Source organism: Polypterus senegalus, chromosome 1, assembly GCF_016835505.1.
Source record: "Polypterus senegalus isolate Bchr_013 chromosome 1, ASM1683550v1, whole genome shotgun sequence".
Taxonomy (NCBI): Eukaryota; Metazoa; Chordata; class Cladistia; order Polypteriformes; family Polypteridae; genus Polypterus; species Polypterus senegalus.
In genome coordinates, this window is record NC_053154.1 from 201,962,454 (window position 1) to 201,986,324 (window position 23,871).

A 23,871-nucleotide genomic window follows, 5' to 3' on the forward strand; every position below is an offset into this window, starting at 1 on the left:
ATGACGCCACTGTCAGCCGCCATATTGAACTTTCCAACGTCACTAATTCTCCAACGTTCCGTGTGGGTAGAAGGCTGAAATTTGGCAGGCTCATTCCTTACAGCTTACTTACAAAAGTTACGCAGGTTTCATTTAAAAATTCTACGCGTAATGGTCATAACGGTTGACAAAGTTTGCCATGTTGAACTTTCTTATTTATGGCCCCATCTTCACAAAATTTGGTAGGTGGCTTCCCTGCGCTAACCAAAACCGATGTATGTACTTATTTCAGTGGTATGATGCCACTGTCGGCCGCCATATTGAAGTTTCCAATGTCACTAATTCTCCAACTTCACATGTAGGTAGAAGGCTGAAATTTGGTACTTATTTTGGTGGTATGATGCCACTGTCGGCCGCCATATTGAACTTTTCAACAGTCTTTGTTACTTATGGGCCCATCTTCAAGAAACTTGGTATGCGGGTTCCCAACGCTAACTGAATCCTACTTACATACATATTTACGTCCATAGCCTGCAGCTCGGTCACCGTGTGAGGCGGCATTGGGTCCCCCATCCCAACACCTCCCACGTTGTTGGCTGCCTGCCTATATAAGGCCGTCCGTCGCTCCAGTCTCTACATTCCCTTCCTTGCTACGCCACTGGATTCACGTCTCCCTGCTGATAACTACAGCCTTTTAATTTAATCCACGGCTTCTCCGCTGTTTTATTGTTCATTTATTACGATTATAGTTATTGTGTAGGTATTTTAGACTTACTTTACATTGTTCAGGTACCCATTTCCTTTATCACACCAACCGTACCCCCATTAACATGTCTATCATGTGATCACCATCGATCAAAGAACTGTCACTTACCGTGTTGTTTCTATGCCCGGAGATGGCACCTACCTTTTCCATTCTCTTTGTTACATATTGCACGGCCATATCAGGCTCACTCTTTATATCCGGAGGAACATTGTGTCTTATGTATTGAATGACTGGGACAGGTTCAAGGTGTGGACTGATGACAGTACAGGAGATTATTATACTACACAGGAGCACTAGAAGAGTGAAATGCTTAAGCCCTTCACCTATGGATCTGCATGTGAGTTGATGGCTGCCGGTGAATTGTTCGGTTGTCGCTTTGAAGTGTACCGAAATGGCCAAATATTTTACACCTTTCGACAACCGCCAATGCCTCTTAAACATCTTAGATTCACAGGTGACGATTTCAGTAGTGGACACTTTGATGCTTATGAATGTTTAAACTCTTAAATGCTGGATGGGAAGTTATCGATGAAACCGGTTGTATACTTACAACGCTTGACAGATACCGAATGTCTCTTCAACACAAGTCCTACAAATACTGTCGTAATTGAAACAAACCATGAAACTCAAACCGATTATGACAGCAGCAATCCAAACTGTGAGATTTGAAACAAGATACTGTTCACATGGCCAACTGTACGTTGCATGCTCAAGAGTAAGCTCAGCGCACAGCTTGGTCATATTACAACTGGAGGGCCGAACTCACAGTGTGGTATACAAAGAGATACTTAACAAATAATTATTGGTATATTTTCCCTCAGTTTAAAAAGGTTTAATTTTCTTCTTAATCTATACTAATAAAAGGCAAAGCCCTCACTCACTCACTCACTCACTCACTCACTCACTCACTGACTCATCACTAATTCTCCAACTTCCCATGTGGGTGGAAGGCTGAAATTTGGCAGGTTCATTCCTTACAGCTTCCTTACAAAAGTTGGGCAGGTTTTATATCGAAATTCTACGCGTAATGGTCATAACTGGAAGCAGTTTTTCTCCATTTACTGTAATGGAGATGAGCTTCAACGCCGTGGGGGCGGAGTTTCGTGTGACATCATCACGCCTCCCCGTAATCACGCAGTACATAGAAAACCAGGAAGACCTCAAAAAAGCGTTCAAGAAAACATGCATTATATAATTGAGAAGGCAGCGAAACAATAAGAGGCGAGCGAGTGACATATACAACCATATTCATGAGTTCTGCTACTTGGAAACAAAGCACGATGTAAACCTACACTTTAAATTAAGTTCATAGACAGGCTGCCGCTGGCGTTTGTAATTTAGTGCCTGCCCATATAAGGCCGTCCGTCAGCGGCAATCCAATAGCAAACTGCCACGGGTGAAGGACTGTGCTTATGGAGAGGAAGATGAGATGGTCAGGGTGGTGTTTGACACAAACTCAGCGAAACTGCGAGAGAAAGTTTTAAGTGCCAGGACTAAGGTAACATTAAATACAGCCATGGACATAGCAGGAGATGGCACCAGCACAGCTGGGAACCTTCGATGCATGTACACGAGTGGCTCACGTGAACTGGCGCAGTGCACAGATAAAAGCAACAGTTCCAAAAGGCTGAACAAAACCGAATTACACAATTGAAAAGGCAGCAAAAATATGAAGCGTCTACATAAGCATATTCATAAATGCAGCTACTGCGGAAACAAAGCACACGTGGAAAAAGTCAATGTCCGCTAAAGGAAGACAGTGTAAAAAAAACCCGTGCATGCAGTGTGTCAGGTCTCAGATAAAGAAGAAGACAAGCTGTTTATTGATGCAGTAAGAAGCGAATCGATGAATGAAACCTGTCATCTTTACAGCGATTGACAAACACGGAATGTAACTTGAACACAACACATCCTACAAATACGAACCTGATTGAAAGAAATAATGATAATCAAATCCTTGATGACAGCAACACTCAGTAACACTCACAAAACAAATACTGTATATTGACAGTCATGTTACGTTATTTTTAAAATGTTCCCTTTTCTTTTCTACCTTTTTAACACACTACTTCTCGCTGCATACGCGGGTATATATATATGTATATATATATACCGATCTACATACTCGAATAATGGATACTTTATTAGCCATCAATGATTGTTTTGGTAAAGCCATACTCAGTGTATTCATTAGATGAGCGGTAAAAAGTAAGAGCGAGGGAGGATGACTCATTGAGGCATGCAGGCTGTAGTCTTGCGTCAACTCTATCTGAATTGCGATCACATTTGAAAAAATATATCTTTTCAAGTTCTATTTAGTCCATATGTGTCAAACTCAAGGGCGGGCCACATCCGGCCCGTGTAATTATATCCGGCCCGAGATCATTTTATATACTGTATTATTGTTATTAAAGCCGGGTATATGAAGCGCTGGTAACACAATAAACTACAGATCCCATAATGCAGCGCTTCAGCTGCCTTGCCCAACACTTACCGCTTACTAGAGTTATTGCGCACTGAGTTTGAACGGCACTTTGGTGACTTTGAAGAACAAAAAAAGTCCGTCTACATGCGGCTCGAACCTTGTGCATGTTTGGTAGCACATATCTGTGTGAGAAGCTCTTCTCAGTGATAAAGACTAACAAAACAGCACACAGGAGTCGCCTCACTGATGAGCACCTGCAATCCATCCTGAGAATCTCCACAACACAGAACCTCACAGCAAACAGAAGCGAACTTGTGGCCAAAAAAGATGCCAGGCGTCCAGCTCTAAAATGACATATGAGCAAAGACAACTGAATGATTTGATTTGTTATTGCGTAAGCGGAGTCAACCGTTTTAACAAACAGTGTATTGCACTGATCTGAAATAGCTGTGTGTGTATATATGTAGATATGTATGTATATGTATATATATGTTTATATATATGTGTGTGTGTATGTATGTATGTATATATATATATATATGTATTTGTGTGTATATATGTGTGTGTATGTATGTATATGTGTGTATATATGTGTGTGTATATATGTAGATATATATGTATGTATATATGTGTATATGTATAGATATGACAACAACACTCATCACTCACAACAGTGACAAAACAATTACATTGACAATCAGGTTACGTTATTTTCAAAATGTTTCCTTTTCTTTTCATTGCTTCTTTAACACACTACTTCTCGCTGCAGCTTGGTATTTTGCTAGTAAAAATAATAAAAAAAGGCAGTACTTCACCGCTGCGAAGCGCGGGTATTTTGCTAGTGCATTTATAAACTTCTGGCCCTGACTGTTTTTATTGGTCATTTCAATGAAATACCAATTTTTTGTAGCCATTCCCCAATCTATGCAACTTAACAGCTTTTTTTTTTCTTGATTTGAGAGCGTTTTGGTTTTACTTATGTTAATGGATGACAGGATTCTACCTATTTGTTACCTCATATTTATACCCAAGTGAAACAGGAAATGACCAAAGACTAGCATTCCTAGACAACAAAAGTTCCTAGACACTAAAAGCAACATCAAGAAACATTTTATCCCCCAAAGATGCAAGTTCATTTAGTCATTTTTTTATAGTATTCTTCAAGAGCACCAATAATTTTGCTGCATACGTTTTGACAAGATAAACTATTCTGAAGATATAACAAAACGTTTGCAGTAATTGTTTTGAGTAAATAAATATTCAATTTCTCCAAACATTTGAGCAATTTTAGAATCACTGCATGTATTATCTATATTATATTAATGTTTTTGTTCATTTTTGCTTTGCACCCTCCCCCACCAAAACCTATCATCTATGGGGGAGGAGCTAAATCTTTAGATTTGTCAAAAATTTCGATCTCAATGTTTCAGGGTCCCCTGATACTGAAAACATCAATATCTCAATGATGGATGTGTGTCTGTATGTGCTGATTAGTTTTTGAGCAAATCATGCAAGAGAAAGAGGCACTCTAGAGGAACCCTCAAATACTGTAGTTCTGCAGTTAATTATGAATCATTCTATAATTATGAACTTTTGTAGTGTCAGAAAGAGCAGCATCAGAGCAGTAAATAATTACTGAAATGTTATAGAATAGTTTGGTTAACTTGGTTCTTACGGCGTAAAGCCTACTGACGCTCACGTCTGAATTTTTTTGAGGGGTGCCAATATTTCTGGAGTTGACTGTAGTTGTGCCTTTATTAATCATTTAGTAATAATGTCTATCCATCGATTATTAATCCTGTTTAATCCAGTTCATGAGAGTGTGGAGTTACAAGAGTTAATATGGTAAACTAAATAATATAATTCTAGATCAGAAGATGAAAATAATTAAATATTGTGGTCTTAAACTGGAAACATTCTGTAAAACATGTGTTTTCCCTTTGTAATAGCCTATAGTTTTTGTGTAATATTCATCCTTTTTATTATGTTCATTGCTTGACAGTAGACAGTATAGGTGCGGCATCAGTAATATAAAAGAAATACATTTACACCTGTACTGTATACAACTGCAGAAAATCCCATATGACTAAGTGCATTTACTGGCATAATGTATTTGTGAGATATGGAAAGTGATCACATCATTAATTTGTTTTCTTGTGCCTGTGGATGTTTTTTCTTTGGATTGAGGTCTTTGCTTTGGATCTGACTGAGATAGACTTGAAATATTTGCTGAATAAAGTTTTAATCCACACTTCTCCCCAAAACCAAAAGCATCCAAAAATGATTCTGTGTAGCCTCAGGGGTAATGAAACTCTAATTTATGATTTTAGTCTTGATGAATCATGAAAGAGCACATTTTTCTCTCTCTTTTGTCTGTATTGCTTTTTTTATTTTGTCCATTTCATTCAATGATACAATCAATAAAGAGTATATAACATCTTGAATAAATAAAGAAGTAACTTGAATCAAAACACACTGGATGCTTTCCTCTGTTAACCACAGGGAATCTGTGGATGAGTAAAATAAGTCCTCTAATTACTATGAGAAAAACCAATTTGTACATTTCCATGAAAACTATATATAGTTCAGGACAGCAATCAGAGAACAGGTTAGGAAAATAACCGCCTATATGCACAGAAAAAAAGCCTAAAATTACAGAAATGTAATCAAACTGCGCAATATGTAATACATATAATTTATAGACCAAAACACAAAGCAATGAATGGATATAGATGCTGTAGACCGTGAATAAATAGTTGATATGACTTGGGAAAATTCCTTTGCATGAATATATTAGTATGAGAGGAAAGTATGAAGCTGTTATGTGCTGAAAAGGCACAGCCTCCTATCTTATTCCATCCATGTAGTTTCAATGGATTTATTTTAGTAAATCCAGCTGACTGGGTTATGATTAGGCATTCTCAGATAACACAGGATTGCTTATTATTCAGGTGATACCAAAGAGAGGATGTGAGCTTAATACTAATATTAAATCAAAATGTAAAAAATGCTAAACAGTTCAATAATTTAATTCACGTATTTATAGACCAGTAATTAAACAGACAGTCATATACAATAGTTCAGTGTATTTAATTTAGAAATACATCCATGTCTTTTGTTTGGATTTCCAGGTAAATTTGAAATGAATAGGAGAAGTCCATTTCATACAGTGTATGAAAGGGGAGGGGAGCACAGCATATCTGTAGACCAGTTACAACTGGTCTAGATGGGTTTCGGCGTATATTATTGTTTTAATTACCGTTTGAGTTAGATGTCTGGATAGTCATTTGGTTTGAACCACGTACTAACATCAAGTTCATGTGGAAATTCAGGAAATCGGCAGCACTTGCTGTAGTCCCGCTAGCGTATCTGGTTTATTTCTCCAATTTGCACATGAACTTGATGTTAGTTTGTTGTTCAAACTGCAACACTGCGCCAAGTAACTATGAACACATCTAACTCAAATGGTAATTAAAACAAAACTACACAGTAAAACCAATCCAGACCTGTTGTAACTGATTTACAGACGTGCTGCACTCCCCTCCATAACAATGTGTGTGTAATCTCACCTCTTACTCTACCGCTATATCACAATTCCAGGAACTTTTTGACTGCCCCTTGTATATCTGGACACTGTCGTACTTCAGCCAGTAGGAGATAGCTGTTCAAAAGAATAAAAATTGCCTTAGTGTATTCAAAACTTTTGAGCTACTGGAGAAGCCAACCACAAAGTAGAATAGCCTGCTCATTTTGGAACCAACTATCCCTTTTTCAGGGCCAAGAAGTGTGGTTTTATAAATCACTAGACAACCATAAATTAAGATAAAAACAGAAAAAAGTTCAAAATAAATCATGGTAATATAGTGCAAAATAACAGGTTACAGAAAACATTTATTTTTTTTTGTTTTTCTTAATGTCTATTATTTGTACCTTTTTTGTAGTGAGTAAAATGAGGATCACTGGAAATCTGATAAAAAATGGACTGTATAAACATCTATAAATCTCTCTATTGTAAAAAACAATCTTGGGAGGGAGACTAGGGAGATGAGACGTTATCTTCTCTGAAGACAATTTGACGTCCCGCGAGACAAGGCAGTGAGACAATATTTAAAACAACATTTTAAAAGTTGAATAGTTCAACCTGAGTTCTTAATGTACAATACTCTGGGGTTGGAACAAAAGAGAGACATTTGGATAATACCTACATATCACAATCTGAAAGAGACCTATTATATATGTTAATTACTGGAACCTCACCCATTTGAACCACCTTAAAAGTACTGGGAGGAGGATTGGTTCTGAATACAAAACAATTTTTATGGCTTTTTTTCTGTAGATCTCCTAAAAAAGTGTGAACTGTGACAATAGAAGCAGAAGAAATCAATTCTGAGAAAGAGGTATTGGTGTAAGAGGAGTTGTAATAACTAGATATCTCTCTAATATAAAAAACAAAAAATCCTGGAGAGAAACACTAGGGCGACGAGACGTGATCTTCACATGAAGATCACGGAAGACACTTAAAAGACCCACAAGACTAAAGAGATTGGCCACGGAGCATCTCACAGGGACCTGAAACATGAGACTGTGCCAAGAGATTGACCCAGGACCGTCTTGCGATGACGTAGACCATGAGATTCTTGCAAGACACGCCCTACTTACAACCAATATTAAATAAGAGTACGGGCAGCAACACACTCAGTTGTGATTTGGCTTTCAGCACACACATATCCAGGGCTCTCGGCACATATAAAGCGTATAAGGACAATACGTTATAAATGAAATGTAGACAACTAAGCGAAGAAGAAAGCAGTGCGGAGAAAAGAGACTCAAAGGTGTTGGAGAGACAAAAAAGAAAAATAATAATCTAGGTGCAAATTCAGAAAATAAGGAAAGTAATTATCAGCCCGGAACAAGTGGAATTAGAAAAAAAAGCACATCCAATCCGGACGTTCGCGCTATACACATGCAGAGCAGGTTAGAGATTATGAAAGCAGTGGAATTCGAAAGGCTCAAAAAAAAAAAAAAGGGCGCGATACACATGTGGAGAAAGTTAAAGAATATGAAAGTAGGAAAATTAGTAAGTATAAGAAAAGAAAGTAAAGATCACAGTAGAGCAAACAAACGGAAATTATTACTTGAAAAAGGGAAAATAATCACCACGGACCAGGTGTCATTGAAAGAAAAGCAGGATAAAGCGAGGTCAGAAATAAAAGACAGAGTAGAAGACAAATTAATACGTCATAAAGAGGTTAAAAAACAAGGGGGCCAAACACATGCAGAGCAGGTTAGAGATAATGAAAACTAGAATTCAAAAGACTCAAAAAAAAAAATTTAGGCGCGAAACACATGCAGAGCAAGATACAGAATATGAAAGCAGAAAAAACGATAGTGTCAAAACAAAGAAAGTAAATATCGCATTAGCGCAAAGAAAGAGAGATTATTACTCGGAGAAATAACAAAAAGGCAAATAGAGATTAAATATATGGACATAGGTGATATGTCAGAAGTATGTACTGTAAATATTGTAAGGCTTTGAAGTTTAAGTCAAGGGAATTTCAAAAACGGAGTTTACCTCACTGCATTTATTGGTTACTTTTCAAAACAAATTATTAACTACTGATGAAGTAGATCGTTTTTGTCTGTGCCGAAATTCCAAACAGAGAAAGGTATCCTGAATTATGGTACTAAGTCGTTGAACACATCTCACTGACCTCATTAAAAAGATTCAGCACATTGGAATTCGAAAGATTCCAAATATTGTTTTTACAGAAGTTCTGAAATAAAAGTGAAACTAATGAAATAGCAACAATTCAAAGAAAAAAAAATCTTAATGCAGTAATCCCTCCTCGATCGAGTGGGTTGTGTTCCAGAACCCCCCGCAATAGGTGAAAATCCGCAAAGTAGAAACCATATGTTTGTATGGTTATTTTTACATATTTTAAGCCCTTATAAACTCTCCCACACTGTTAACATTATTAGAGCCCTCTAGACATGAAATAACACCCTTTAGGCAAAAGATTAAACTGTGCTCCATGACAAGACAGAGATGACAGTTCTTTCTCACAATTAAAAGAATGCAAACCTATCTTCCTCTTCAAAGAATGCGTGCCAGGAGCAGAGAATGTCAGAGAGAGAGAGAGCAAAAGCAAACGATCAAAAAATCAATACGTGCCTTTGGGCTTTTAAGTATGCCGAAGCACAGCGATAAGGCAGCATTTTTTAGAGGAGCATCCGTATCCTCTAGGCAAACAGCCTCTGTGCAAACAGTCCCTCTGCTCACACCCCCTCTGTCAGGCAGAGAGAGTGAGAGAGACATAGAAAAGCAAACAATCAAGCACCACGCGGGAAGCATATCGTATATCATTGAGGAGTTTAATTAATACGTAATAACAGGCTCTGATTGGGTAGCTTCTAAACCATCCGCCAATAGCGTTCCTTGTATGAAATCAACCGGGCAAACAAACTGAGGAAGCATGTACCATAAATTAAAAGACCTATTGTCCGCAGAAATCCGCGAACCAGCGAAAAATCTATGATATATATTTAGATATGTTTACATTTAAAATCCACGATGGAGTGAAGCCGCGAAAGTCGAAGCACGATACAGTGAGGAATCACTGTAGTGTGTATCAGGAAAAACAAAAACGGGGGTTGGCAAGCAAAGCGAGCAGGGGGTGAAGCCCCCTAGGTTTATATATAAAAAAAGTTGTGTTTCTACTTACTATTTGTAACTGTGAATACAGGGTGTTCCAAATCTAATTATGCAGATCCAGATCGTCTGGATGACTTTGATTTATGCAAGGACGATTCCTGTTCGGCGTGAAGGTGATTCTTCATGTTGTCAGTTCTCACACTTCTCGATGGTCCTGGATTTTTTGGGTCATTTTCTATGTAATAAACTTAATAAGTTATAGCGTAATGAAAATTGCATAATTAGATCTGGACCACCCTATATTTAACACTATTGAGAGTAAAGGCTTTAATACTCCTTTATTCCAGGATTGAGCAACCTGTCTTTAACTACAATACATTATCACCCCATGGCCTTAATGAGACCAATGGATTAGCCTGCTAACATAAAAGTAATAAGTAAAAATAAACTGAAAGTCAGTGTATATTGATGTTGTTGGTCAGAGTATCTTTGGTTAGCCTTGTAACTTGAGTGTACTACTTGAGGTTAATTCCTTTCTCTGTTTCACTTTTTTTGACTCTTTTGTACTATTGGTCCTAAATTGTTTAAGTTATTTATAGGTGTTTATACATATGTGTTAAATGATATCCAGTGATCCTTATTCTATTATCTTCAAAAAAGTTATGAATAATAAGCATTGAGAAAATTAGTAAATTTTGTTATAACTATTATTTTGATTATTTTGTCATTTTTCCTGTTATTTTTGTTTGTTTATTATTGTTTAATGATTTGTAGAACCACACTGCTTGGTACTGAAGAATGTACAGTTTGTCATGAAATGTATAAGCTATTTTACTTTGTGGTTTGCTTCTCCACTAGCTCCAGAATGTCTGAAATCCCAGGGGCATTGTTTTATCTTTTGTGGGGCTATCTCCTACTGGCTCATGTTTGACCACCTCCAGATATACACCAAATGAAGTGAACTTCTATTCACTTCAGTTTTTACCTGGGAATTTAAAAACAAAGAACAAATTAAGTACTTTAAGCTATGTGATTGTCAGTTTAATTGTTGGTGTATATAATTTTGAATGTATTAGTTGCACTTTTCAGTATTTTTGTGTTTTGCTTTAATATTAGTATTAAGCTGATCTTCTGTCTATGGTATCATCCTTATAGTGTTTGGGAATCTTTTTTTTTTTTTATAAAGAAGTGTCAGTTATCGTGTTTACTTATTAATCAGTCATAAAAACAAAAGAAAAAGAATATTCCTATCTCTTTGAGAAAAAAATATATTTTTGCTTATTCTTTAAGAGTCTCTTACAGTAATTAAATCATGTTCTTGAGATTCTCTTTTCTATTGCATGTTGTACCAGATGAAAACTCAACAGAAGTACATTTGGAGCAAACGGGAATTCACTGATGAGGGGCATCCTCTCATTGAAGTGATAGATCAGGTAAGCAGAAACAATATTTTCACTGTATGATTTTCCGCCTTATGTTTTCATTTAACTTCTTAATTTTTCATATGTTTTTATTTAGATGCAGTATAATAAAAAATACCTCTTTTTCAGTTTTATTTTAATGAATTACCTTATAATCTGCAATTTGTAAACTACTGTAAAAATATTGAATAAAAAATGCTGTAAATAAGAGGGCAGTTTGCTACTGCAGAGGTTAGTTCAGGTGCTTCATAGATACAGTATCCTGGGATTGAACCCTGTGCCTGGTTGTTGCCAATGTGTAGTTTGGAAGTTGTTCCCATGTCTATGTTGGTTTTTCTTTTTATTACTCCAGTGTTAATTGCACATCCCTAATGGTGCACAAATTTAGGTTTATTAATGACTGTAAATTGGGCCCAGTATCAATACTGATGTGGGTTTGTGTGTGAATGAGATCTGTGATGGACTGGTACACTCTCTGGGACTGTTTCTTGCCTTGCACCCGTTGCTGCTGGACAGGCTGTAGGCGTTAGTGACCCCAAATTGGGCTAAATGGTTTTGTGAATGTTACATTACAATTTGTCACAAAGAAACAATGACTATAGATTTATTGCATAGTTGCCCACAATTACACTGCACCGCACTGCACAATTCAGCCCCTGCATTTTCCATTTCACTGTTGCAGAAGGCTGGATCTCATCTCAATAGAATTGTATACAAGAAATTAACTTTAGTCCATTTAACAGCATGTTTCTTTAATGTGCGTGTAGCTCATCTTTTCCTAACTTGGAAAGAAACTTCTCTTCTAACAAATCTATTTATATTCTTTAAGTTTTAAGCATTCTTTAAAACCAAAATTAACAAAAAAAATGAGAATAAATAGGTGAAACCTCCCCATTTTTGGACCATCCTGCCAAGCATTACATCTTTTCCAAATTAGACTTTCTGTTAATGAATTAAAGGTTATTATATGAGTCATCAAGAAAGTAATACTAAACAGATTGTCAGTTATTCATTCAGTGTGGTTTACCTTGGTTCCTTTTTGAGCAATTTATTCCTGTCTTTTTAAATTTGTTTGCTTCTGTAATGCCCTCTTCTTTATTATATTTCCCTCTAAATACTGAGGATTCAACACAAGCTCATCATCATGCTTAGCTAAATATCTTTAGTAGGTTTTTGACATGTTAACCCCATTCTTTGCAGATTCCAAAGGCTTTGCCATAAGCTTTTGTAGTTACCCTTTTCAGTTGATTTAACAAAGTACACTTGTTCAGAGTATACAATCCATCTGTTGCATTTAGTTTATAGCTTCTGTATTGAATAACATCAAGAAAACTGGGATTGGCTTGATTTTACAGCATGAACTTCTGTGAATCATAACAGAGGGGCTGGTAAGTTTCTCCTCATTAAAGAGGTGTCCTGATTTTTTGAGTTTGAATCTTGTTTTGTGCAAGTGAATTCTTTTTTGTTCTAGGTAGACAAACTGACTTTCATTGAAATAGATTGTTGTCTTCCTCCACTGTTAGAAAACTATATGGGCTTATGAGATTTTCCTGCACAGTTTTACTGAATGTTTCTTCACTGTCTTGTGTTATGCAGCTTATCCTGTTGTTGTAGGGACTCCTTGACAAACTCCTGGAAACTCATCTGGAACAAGTAAAGGAAAGTCTCTTTGTGTATGAGCCAGATAGTGTTGAAGACATAAAGTAGTGATAATGTGAGCTTAAATATTTATTTGATCTTCTCCAGAATTTTGAAGGTGGTGACTATCTGTCATTACTGGGTTATAAGGGTTATACAACCCATCCTCTGCTTCCTGATTTTTTTAAATTTTAATTAACATTCTATATAATCAATTCAAACTTAACAAAGCAAAGCAAAATTCAACCCCCACCCAAGAAAATGAAAGTTAAACCAACAACCAAAGCTATTCTATAAAAGCAACAAGAAAGGAAGAGTTGTTTTCCCCAAAATGGAAGCTTATTGCAAAATGTTATTGATTAGATCCTGCCATATTTTAAAAATGTTTTGAACAGATCCTGTAAGTGAGAATTTGATTTTTTTTTTCAAATTTAGTTAGTATAATTAGTTAATTAGTATAGGACATGAGTTACCCACCGACTTAAATGTGGTAGGATGGTATTTTTCCAGTTGAGTAAGGTAAGTCTACTTGCTAGTACTGAGGTACAGGAAATTACACTCCACTTTAGGCCCATCTGGAAGTACACAAAACAGCTGTTAATGGGTTCAGAGTGATTGTGACACCAAGGCTGTCTGAAAGGCATTCAAAGATTTTTGACCAAAAGGTTGTTAATTTGGTGCACGTCCAGAACATGTGACCCAGTGAAGCTGGAGCTAAATTGCAATATTCACAGGTTGAATCTTGCCTTGGAAGGAAACATTTTGGACAATTTTATACAAGATAAATGTGCTTAAGGAAAGATTTTAAGTTAAGTGATTTGACTGCTTTTCCCATACGGAGGTAGAGCGTGTTCTGTGCATTGCAGCCTTACACTCCTTTTCTGAAATATTAAATGACAGATCCTTTATCCAAGGTACTCTGGGGTCTTTGAAAGGAAGAGACTTCAAAAATATTTTTATAAATTGTAGAGATGCTGTCTGAGTCTTCAAGACTGATCAATATTTCTTCTGGAATAGTAAAGCAGAAGGTGAGGAAAATTGGGCAGGTTCTGTTTGGCAAAGATTCTAGCTTGAAAGTAGTGGAAGAATTATGTTGATGAGAAGTTAAATTTGAAGCATAATTGTCTTTTCTTCCTGTGAACATCATTTTTAATATCCTGGACATTGTCCAAGCATTAAATATTGTATATTTGTGATGGTGGAAGAAGGTAGTTGTCATGTAGAGTTGCAACAGGTAAAAGCCTCTCTGTCTTAAAGTGCATCCTACATTTGTTCCATATTCAAAAAGAATGAAGGGCAATTGGATTATTATTGTACTGACAGTAATTTGTATTAACTGTGGCGCAAAACAAGGAATATAAAGAAGTACTGCAATATTTTATTTCTATAGCAGACCAGGTTTTTGTATATTTGCCACCCAGTAATAAAGCTGAAAGCTAGGTAGTGCCATATACCCCCTTCTGCGTTAGGTCATTGTAGAGTCTTCCTTTAGATGTGTGGATGTTTCAAATTCCAAATAAATTAGGTTATGATTATGTTTAATCTCTTAAAAAATGATTTGTTAATGTATATGGAAATGCTTTGAAGTAGGAAAAGAAGCTTGGGAAAAATGGTCATCTTAACAATGTTGATACTCCCTTTTATTTATTTCCATTCACACAGCAAAAGTTTTTAAAAAAGATCTTTATATTTATTTGTGCTATTTACCACTAGATATTTAAACTGATCTGCTAAGATACTGTAAATGGGAAGATGCCCAGTCCGATACTGTATGCTAGAGAATTCACTGGAAAAAGCACACTTTTTCCAAATCGATTTTGAGTCTTTTGAAAATCTGCTAATGCTTTTAGGACCGCTGGCATGGAATTTTGTGGGTCAGATATATACAGTACCATATCATCTGCATATAGTGATACTTTCTGTTCGTCTTTCTCTGGAAATCCCCTTTATCTCTGTTGCATTTCAAAAGTATACAGCCAATGGTTCAACAGCAGTTCCAAAGAGCAGTGGTGACAGGGGAGATCCTTGTCGAGTACTACGTTCTAGTTTGAAGTAGTCTGAAATAAATGGAGGCTTCTGGACTAGAAGTTTCATCCATGTAAATATTTTTGAGCTGAAAACAAATTTGTGCAATGTGCTTAATAGGTAGTCCCATTCAGCCATATCAAATGCTTTTTGTACATCTAAAGATAATACGATCTCTGGGGTGTTAGATTTAATGGGTGAATATATTAAACAAATGTTGAAGGTTAGAAGTTATGTCTCTTGCCTTTAATAAATCCGGTTTAATTTTGTGATATTACAGAAAGAACTACTTTCTCAATCCTTGTGGCTAGAACTTCGGAGAGTATCTTAATGTCATTATTCAGAAGAGAAATTGGTTTGTACGATACACATTGTAGAAAGTCCTTTTTTTTTCCTAGAAAAGATGGTAATTAATGCTGAGCGAAAAGTTAGAGGTAGAATTTTGTTGTCTTTAGCTTCTGTAAACGTTGCTAATAATAATGGAGCTAACTTATTTGATTTTTTTTTTACAGTATATATATATGAAATTCCACTGAGTAGCCATCGGGGTCTGCTTCTTTCCCACTTTGAAGTCAGTTTATAGCATCTAGTTCTTCTGAAAGTGTCAGAGGTTTATCCAGTTCCACAGCAATAAGAGTATCTCCCTGCATTATTAGTAATGAATCAAGAAACTCATTAGCTTGTGTCTTCTTTAAACTGAGTAGAATATAAGGACTTATAGTACTGTCTAAATGTGTAAGTTGTATTTATTTGGTCAGTAATTGTATTTCTGTCTGTGTTGGTAATTGCTATTATTACATTGCAGACTTCCTGCTTGTGCATTTGTTGGGGTAAGATCTTATTGGGCTTTACTCCGTGTTCATAATAACAATGCTGAAATTTAAAGATAAGCTGTTCCATTTCTCTAATAGTCAAGAGGTTCATTTCTAATTACAAAACCTGTCTTTTCCTATAAAGAGTTTCATTTGGAGACCTGGCATATTCTAGATCTATTCTGTTAATTTCAGTGATTAACTCAGATGCTTTCTTGGTTTCCAATTTATTTTTGTGAAAAAAGATATGAAATAAGCTGTCCTTTTTAAAAATGTCTTCAGATTTTACCAGAGAATACTTTCTGAGACCTTTGAGGACACATTCATCTCAAGAAAATAATCAGTTTGCTTAGATAAGAATTCTGTGTAGTTCTCATCAGTTAATTACAGGAGGTTAAGACACCAGCTACGAGATGAGTGAGTAGAATTTAGTAATTTAAGCTCCATTATCAGAGGGGCATGGTCAGAAATAACAAGAGCATCAAATTGTCAAGATTTGATAGTGGAAAAAAAACTTTCAATGAGGAAATAATCAATTCTTGAGTAACAATGATATATTGTTAAGAAGAAGGAGTATGCTCTTAGGTTAGGATTTAAAAACCTACAAGGCTCTGATAAGTTATGATCTGTTACAAATTGTTTGATTATTTTTGCAGTATCAGATGTTATTGCCACTGTAGCCGAGAATCTGTTCATGTCTTGTTTTAAAACACAATTAAAGTTTCTGGCCATTATAATTTTGTGAGTGTCCACATTAGGGATTGAGGCAAATACATTTTAGATGAAATCTCTATCATTAGGTACATAAATATTAATCAAAATCATTTTAGTGTTGGATAAATTGCCCATCACTATGACCTATCGCCCTTCAGGATCTGATATTACATCTGACTCTACAAATGGAATAGTCCTGTGTGTTGATTCCCACACCATTAGTTTTCTTTGTATAGCTGGAGTGAAAAATTTGGCCTCACCAATCACTATGCAACTGAAACCGGTCCTTGCTTGGTAAGTGAGTCTCCTGTAAAAATACTGTCTTGGCATTTAGATATGTTAAGTGAGAGAGTACTTTCTTTCTCTTTAATTCATGATTGAGACCCTTGACAGCTAGCAGAGTTCACTATTTGGTCATAGACATGTTGTTTCTGAACTTTTGTTGAAATTTGTAGCCTTGGGTTAAGGTAGTATATTGTTACATATGATAGCTTTGACATAGATTTCATATTATTGCCAGGTGATATAGTTGTGGAGCCTATTGTTATGTTGGCATTTCCGTTTATTGGTGTAGAAAGGATAAATAAGAAATAGCATTTGTTCTGTTTGTCTCCGCCCCCTCCCCTCCAGATGGAAGAAATTTCAATATAATAATCATAGTTTAACAAAAAGTCAATAGTTGGTTACTTTGTGGTAGCCAGAGTGTACATATAATTAATGGAGAAAATGTCAGCATGATAACTGAAGTTTACACAAAAACAAAAAAAAATTTATAGCTATTAATTTTTGGTAACTAATTTGCCAAAATGTAGTCAAATGCCATGAGCAGCTAAAATGTACATATAATTAATGAAAGAGATATCAGTTGTCATGGGCGGCCGGGGCACCTGCCTGGCTGGGACGCTTCTGCCTTGGAAGGACTAGGGGAGCAAGTGTGGACAGAGCATCACCTTCCCCGGAATGCTAGTTGGCAGCTCATCCTACCCCTACCCCCTGGATGGCAGCGATATCTCTGACTCCTGCAGAGTTTCATGGGAATTGGAGTTTGTTACAGCTCTGTTGGGATCCGGGGGTGCCAACTGTTCCAGAGCCTGTGTTGGTGGTTCTTTCGCCACACCCGGAAGTAGGTCAGCGAGCACCTGGAGCATTTCCGGGTGACCTATATAAGGGACCAGCAGACACTACTCCAGGAGCCAAAGTTGGGAGGAAGGAGACAAAGCTTGCCATGGAGGATTTAGAGAGAAGAAAAAGTATTGTGTGTACTTAGGCTTGTTGGGACTGTGTTGTGCCTGTAGGAAATGGGGAAGGCGTTACCCACGGGCGAAGAAAAATAAAAACTTGTGTTTTTATTAGTGTGCCTCCCGTGTCTGTCTGTGCTGGGTCAAGTGCTGGTATAGTGCCTTTTGTTACACAGTGTAACAATTGAAGTTTAAAAAAAAAAGACAGGGATGTCCAAAAATGAAATAAAAAATAAAATATAATATATAGTTAAAGTAAATGTCACATTACAAATAGTTCAAGCAGAATCTTCTTTGCCTTGCCGGAACGTTATAACTCATGATCATGTGTTTCAAAAGAAGGTCTGGACTAGTCTTCTTAGTTCTTTATCTGCTTCATTTGGAGAGTTAAAAATGTAAACCTGGTACAAGAGGCTGTATCTGATTTCAACTCTATGTAGGCGCTGTTTAATTCTGTAGAATGCAGCACATTTAGCAGCTGTTGAAGGGGAAAAATCTTGGAAAATTCGAATGTGGTATTTTCAAATATAATCTCCTCTTTCAGTCTAAGAAGAGACATTAAGTTTTCTTTGGCCAGTAGTGTTGAAATGGACAATTAGGCTTTTCAGTCTGAAGGCATTTGATACACATATATGGTAGGCTGCTGAGATCTTGATGTCCGATTGTTGTGATGTGAAATTTTGCATATAAGTTGATAAATATTTTGTATGTCTTTATTTGTAATTTTGGCAAGCAATGTAATATTAGTGTTACATTAGTGAGAAGCATTCATGTTTACTCCCCCCTTTTAGGAATGGATCCCTTTGAATTTTATGATAGGGCTGGGTGGTAGTGCCTCAAACCAGTTTGGCAAGTGTTTCTTTGCTAAAGTCTCTCTCTCAACCCCCACACAAAGCCAGGCTGCCTAAATGCCAAGCTTTACCTTAACATATGGTTTGGGGGGCAGGTGTGAAGATGTTCTATTCCCCCATTGGTCTGAAGTATGGCTGTTTGAAATTGGCTTGTATCAAAACAAAAGCCTTTAAGTGCTATGACACCCTATTGACTGTAGGGGTTGGACAGAAAACCTATAAATTTGCTTGCTTTGCCCAGCTCTCTCTCTCTGTCTCTTATCAAACGGATGAATGACCATCTCACACACCATGAAATGAAAAGGACAACACAATGAAGAGCACAGCTCAGCAGCCATATTGAGACAGGCATGGGGCCCATTTTAAAGAAAGCTGACCTCCAATGATGCCTTAACTAGAGACATTTTAGATAATTAACAAGTCTGTGTGCCGCCTGAAACTACACATCACCATTTATCAAGTTGTATGGTTGCCAGTATTCGAATGTACTTTGCATATTGTTATTATTTATGCATATTATCAATAATACATTGTTTAAATTGTAATTTAACTCCTGCTTGTCTTTTACTACACCTAATTGCCTGAGGTTATAGATGTAGAAGGGAAGGTGGGGAGAAGTTATATACTACTAGCAGAATACCCGCGCTTCGCAGAGGAGAAGTAGTGTGTAAAAGAAGTTAAAAGAGAAGGAAAAATTTTAAAAATAACGTAACATGATTGACAACATAATTGTTTTGTCATTGTCATGAGTGTTGCTGGAATATATATATATATATATATATATATATATATATATATACACATACATGTGTACATATATACACACACACATATACTATGGGGTGCGAAACAGGCAAATACATTGATTTTCTGAATATATAAAGTCGGCGTTAGAATATATAAAGTCAAACCTTTAAAATATAAAGTCATTCCCGAATATATAAAGTCAAAACTTGAATACATAAAGTCAGTGTCGGTATATATAAAGTCATTCCTGATTATATAAAGTCAACATCGGAGTATATAAACTCATTCCTGAATATATAAAGTCAAAGTCAAAAATATATTGATTGAAATGACTCTGAACTGAAGTAAGTTAACAAAAACGTATTCAGAAAAATAAATAAAAAAACACTGTTCGGTTAATGTTTTGAAAATGATGCATGTGCCCTGCCCAGGATTGGTTCCTGCCTTGTGCCCAGTGTTGGCTGGGATTGGCTCCAGCAGATCCCCGTGACCCTGTGGTTGCATTCAACGGGTTGGGAAATGGATGGATATTCCAGCACTGAATTTGTATATTCCGACGATGACTTTATATATTGAAGTTTTGTCTTTATATATTCCAGCGCTTACTTTATATTGTGAGCTGGAGGGCTTCGCTATTACTTGTGGGGACGAAACTTCACTTTGGTAACTGATCATGCTCCACTTCAATGGTTATACCAAGAGAAAGATACAAACTCTCGCCTCATGAGATGGTTTCTGGGCTTACAACCTTACCGTTTCACAGTAAAACATCGACCAGGTTCTGAACACGTCAACGCAGACGTATTATCACGACTAAATGAACCTGGTACAGAGAGTCGCTTGATTCACGGGAATGTGAATAAAGCTGAGGGGGAGGGTGTGAGCTGGAGGGCTGATCGCACCCCAAGAAGATACAGACGCTCCTGGGCAAACCACAACCCCTGAAACACAGACTACCCTCACATTGCTCTTTACTTTCTCACTTGCGCTATAATGCGTAATGCAAACCTCGCGCAATACTCCGCTAACTAAAAAGCCTTGAGCAGCGCCTGTCAGTTGAAAATTGATTGTTTGCTTGCTTTTATCTCTCTCTCTCTGCTCCTAGCAGAACTGTCATCTCTGACTTGTCATGGAGCACGTTTAAGCTCATGTGTTTGCAGTGTTTCAATAAAAATCCTTCTTGTTTCTACGAACTGCTGTGTCTCTGTGAAAATCTGTGACCCAAGCGTGACAATATATTCTGACGCTGACTTTATATATTTAAGTTTTGACTTTATATATTCCAGCGCTTATATTATATATTCCGAAATATTCCAACGCCGTCTTTATATACTCAGGTTTTGGGAAGCGCTGATCAATGTAATTGGTGTACCAGGAAATCATGCATTGACAGAAGTTCCCCTTTGCTTGTAATTGAAACTGATTAAATGCATTATTTTTTTAATGCGTTATGGAGCACATGCATCGAAGCTTCTCAGCTGTACGATTGTCAATGTAACCTTTTGTAAGTAGTGCCTGGAGGATTCAGTGTAGAGAAATTCTAGAGACAGCGTGTGTATTAACTTGTGGATTTTTCTGTGAGTATTTGGTAGCAGCGTCACAAAGTCACTTCTGTAAGACTGCGTTAGCTGCGGAGCTCAGCTCAGAGCGAAATTAGGTGAATGGGAGGGGAGATGATGACGTGGCTTCCCCACCCGCCTTAACTGTCAATCCCCCACAACCACAGTCTCTCGGAATTTGCATAAATACAGCCGTTCACGTGCAATTTTAACTTAGTTACAAAGTGATCAGAACTCTCGTTTATATCCTGCGTCCTCTCATTAAACTTGTATCCCGCATTACACGTGGGCATGTCAAATGCCAGCGGCAGCGTGTCTATGAACTTAATTTAAACTTCAGGTTTACACCGTGCTTTGTTTCCGAAGTAGCAGCACTCATGAATATGGGTATATGTCACTCGCTCACTTCTTATTGTTTCGCTGCCTTCTCAATTATATAATGCATCTTTTCTTCAGCGCGTTTTGGAGCTCTTCCTGGTTTTCTACGTAGTGCGTTGACAGTCAGTTCACGTGATTACGTGGGAGGCGTGATGATGTCACATGAAACTCCGCCCCCCACGGCTTTCAAGCTCAACTCCATTACAGCATATGCAGAAAAATAGCTTTCAAATATGACCATTATGCGTAGAATTTCGAAATGAAATCTACCCAACTTTTGTAAGTAAGCTGTAAGGAATAAGCCTGCCAAATTTCAGCCTTCTACCTACACGGGAAGTTGGAGAATTAGTGATGAGTCAGTCAGTCAGTCAGTGAGTGAGTGAGTGAGTGAGGGCTTTGCCTTTTATTAGTATAGATAATACCTTATAAACAGTGGTAAGTCTGTGAGATCTGAGGCATTCTGACAAAGGCTACATATTAATAATACAATAGGGGAAAGTAGAGTAAAATATTACTCTACCAAGACAAAACACTGATTTAAAGTCCTCTCCAATTATTTTAGAGTACAGTTCAGCTATGAATTTCGCTGGGTTTGGACTTTCCTGTTTTTCAGAAAAACCTTCAATTCTGGTGTTGTTCCTTCTATACCTGTCGTCCAGCACAGCCAGTTTGTCAGCGAACACTTTGCCTTCTGATTTTGCAGCCATTATCTTTTCATCCACGGCAGAAGCCGATTGTTCAACTATTTAAATACGAGTCGTAAACGTTTGCTTAACATCTTCAAGCTGAGGAGCAAGTACTTTAATTTTACTTTCTAACTTACATGTATTTTCATGTATTTTGTCATAAGTTTTTCTCAGCATTTCTGTGGATATGGTAGTAAACTTAGTACTTAAAATATCCCCAGGTCAACTAAACATATCTCCAGGTCAATTATATCTTGAAGCTGTTTCTCGTTTTTCTCATTTAGGACCCTAATTTCTTTATTTCCCTATTTTCCTTATTTATATCTTGCTTTATATCATTTATGTTCCCCCAAGTGAGGCGATCTTTATCTTCTGCTTGGACAGTGTATTTTGATCTTCCCTAATCTCTGTAGATGGAACTGCGAGTCCCGTGGGAGATGATGCAGCAGACTTGTGGGGAGTATTAGTGGAAGTTGACAGTCCTCCTGGAATCAATGAATACTCCTCGCTCTCCTCACTCACAGTTTTTCTCACACTCTCGGCTGGAGCCCGTCCGCTCCAGGTCTATCTCTTGGAGGCCACTCCATGAACTTGAGGCCAGTTTAGACTTTAATGGAGCTTTTGCTGCCTTATCCTTTTCATTCTGAGCCCTTTTCTTACTGATCGTGCTTATTTGTACCTGTACATAAATCCTCTCAGGATGAGTAAATGCAGGATATTTCGGAATGATAATAAAATAAGGGTAAAGATAACACGTCCATATCCTACAGTGGACAAGATCTTCTTTTCCATACTTAAACCTGTTCTATTAGAAGGTTGATAATGTTACTAAATAAGGGTATCCGGTTGCATCTAACTATGTAGAAGGAAGCATGTACTTGCATATCGTTTACTACTATTAATTTGTCGATGTAAAGGTTGTCATGAAGCCTTTTAAACACTTGCCCAATAAAATACAAAAAAAAATATCTTGTGCCCCAGATTTCAGAACACATTGCTAGGCAGACAGTAATTTCCATAGGCATTTACTTTTTCTCTCACCCTTAGAAAAACACTGATACAAACCCATCTGGAATCTGGAACAAAAGGGGCTAGAACCTTTAACAGTTGTCTACATCTCTTTACTGATTCTAAATAAGTCATTACAAGAATGAGTATCATCAGTTTGCAAAGGGTTCTTGTTCAATTATTCAGTAGCCTAATTTCAATAAGGAAAATAGCCTCTGGTAAGGTCATTTACTGGCTTGATTATTTCAGAATAGATTTGACAAGTCTAAAAATGACATGCATTCTTTGAAGTTCTGTGTCTTTGATCAGCTCTTTTAAAACATGCTCATTATCAGGGTTTGCCCATACTCTGTCTTGAGACAGTATAGCTATTATATGACAAATTGAGGTTGTCTCAAAAGACAATTTGAAATACATTTCTATAACAGTCTTGTTTCCTCCAAACTTTTTGACAAAGCTATTAAATCATCATGTAAGACTAGAGGCTTTTTCAAATTAATGTCACCCATAGTTATTCCATAGGGAATATTTTAATTTCCCTAAATCCAAATGATAGAAACATGCTGTCTTGGGTGTATCAATCTTTTACATTTCTTACTAGTAACAGCCAGAGTTAATTCATGTGATTTGGGGTTAGAATAGGGCTGGGCGATATAGATCAAAAATCATATCTCAATATTTTTAGCTGAATGGTGATATGCGATATATATTTCGGTTATTTTTTCTTCCCATAAAGTAATAACAAAAAGACAGTTCCGAGTCAAAGCCACATGTCTCAAATGTCGCAAAGGCACTCTTATCAAAGAGTACATGATAATGGGTCAAAAATAAACTATCAGCATATATTAAATAATGCTTCTCGAATAAAATAATGTTCTTTTCCTGCATAACAAAAGACTCATAGCTGTGCGATTAAGAAAATGTAAACAGAAAAGATAACAGAGCAAAAATAACAAAAGGCTGACATGTTCT

At 36.8% G+C, this 23,871-nt stretch overlaps 1 protein-coding gene across 1 annotated transcript in view; it reads left to right on the top strand.

Moving 5' to 3' along the window:
- The window catches only part of dap3 (death associated protein 3), a 118,168-nt gene that overhangs the window by 49,794 nt on the left and 44,503 nt on the right, over positions 1-23,871 (top strand). Inside the window, exon 8 of the mRNA XM_039767316.1 lies at positions 11,175-11,255. Within this exon, the coding sequence (XP_039623250.1) occupies positions 11,175-11,255 (81 nt within the window). The remainder of the gene's footprint in view (positions 1-11,174; positions 11,256-23,871) is intronic.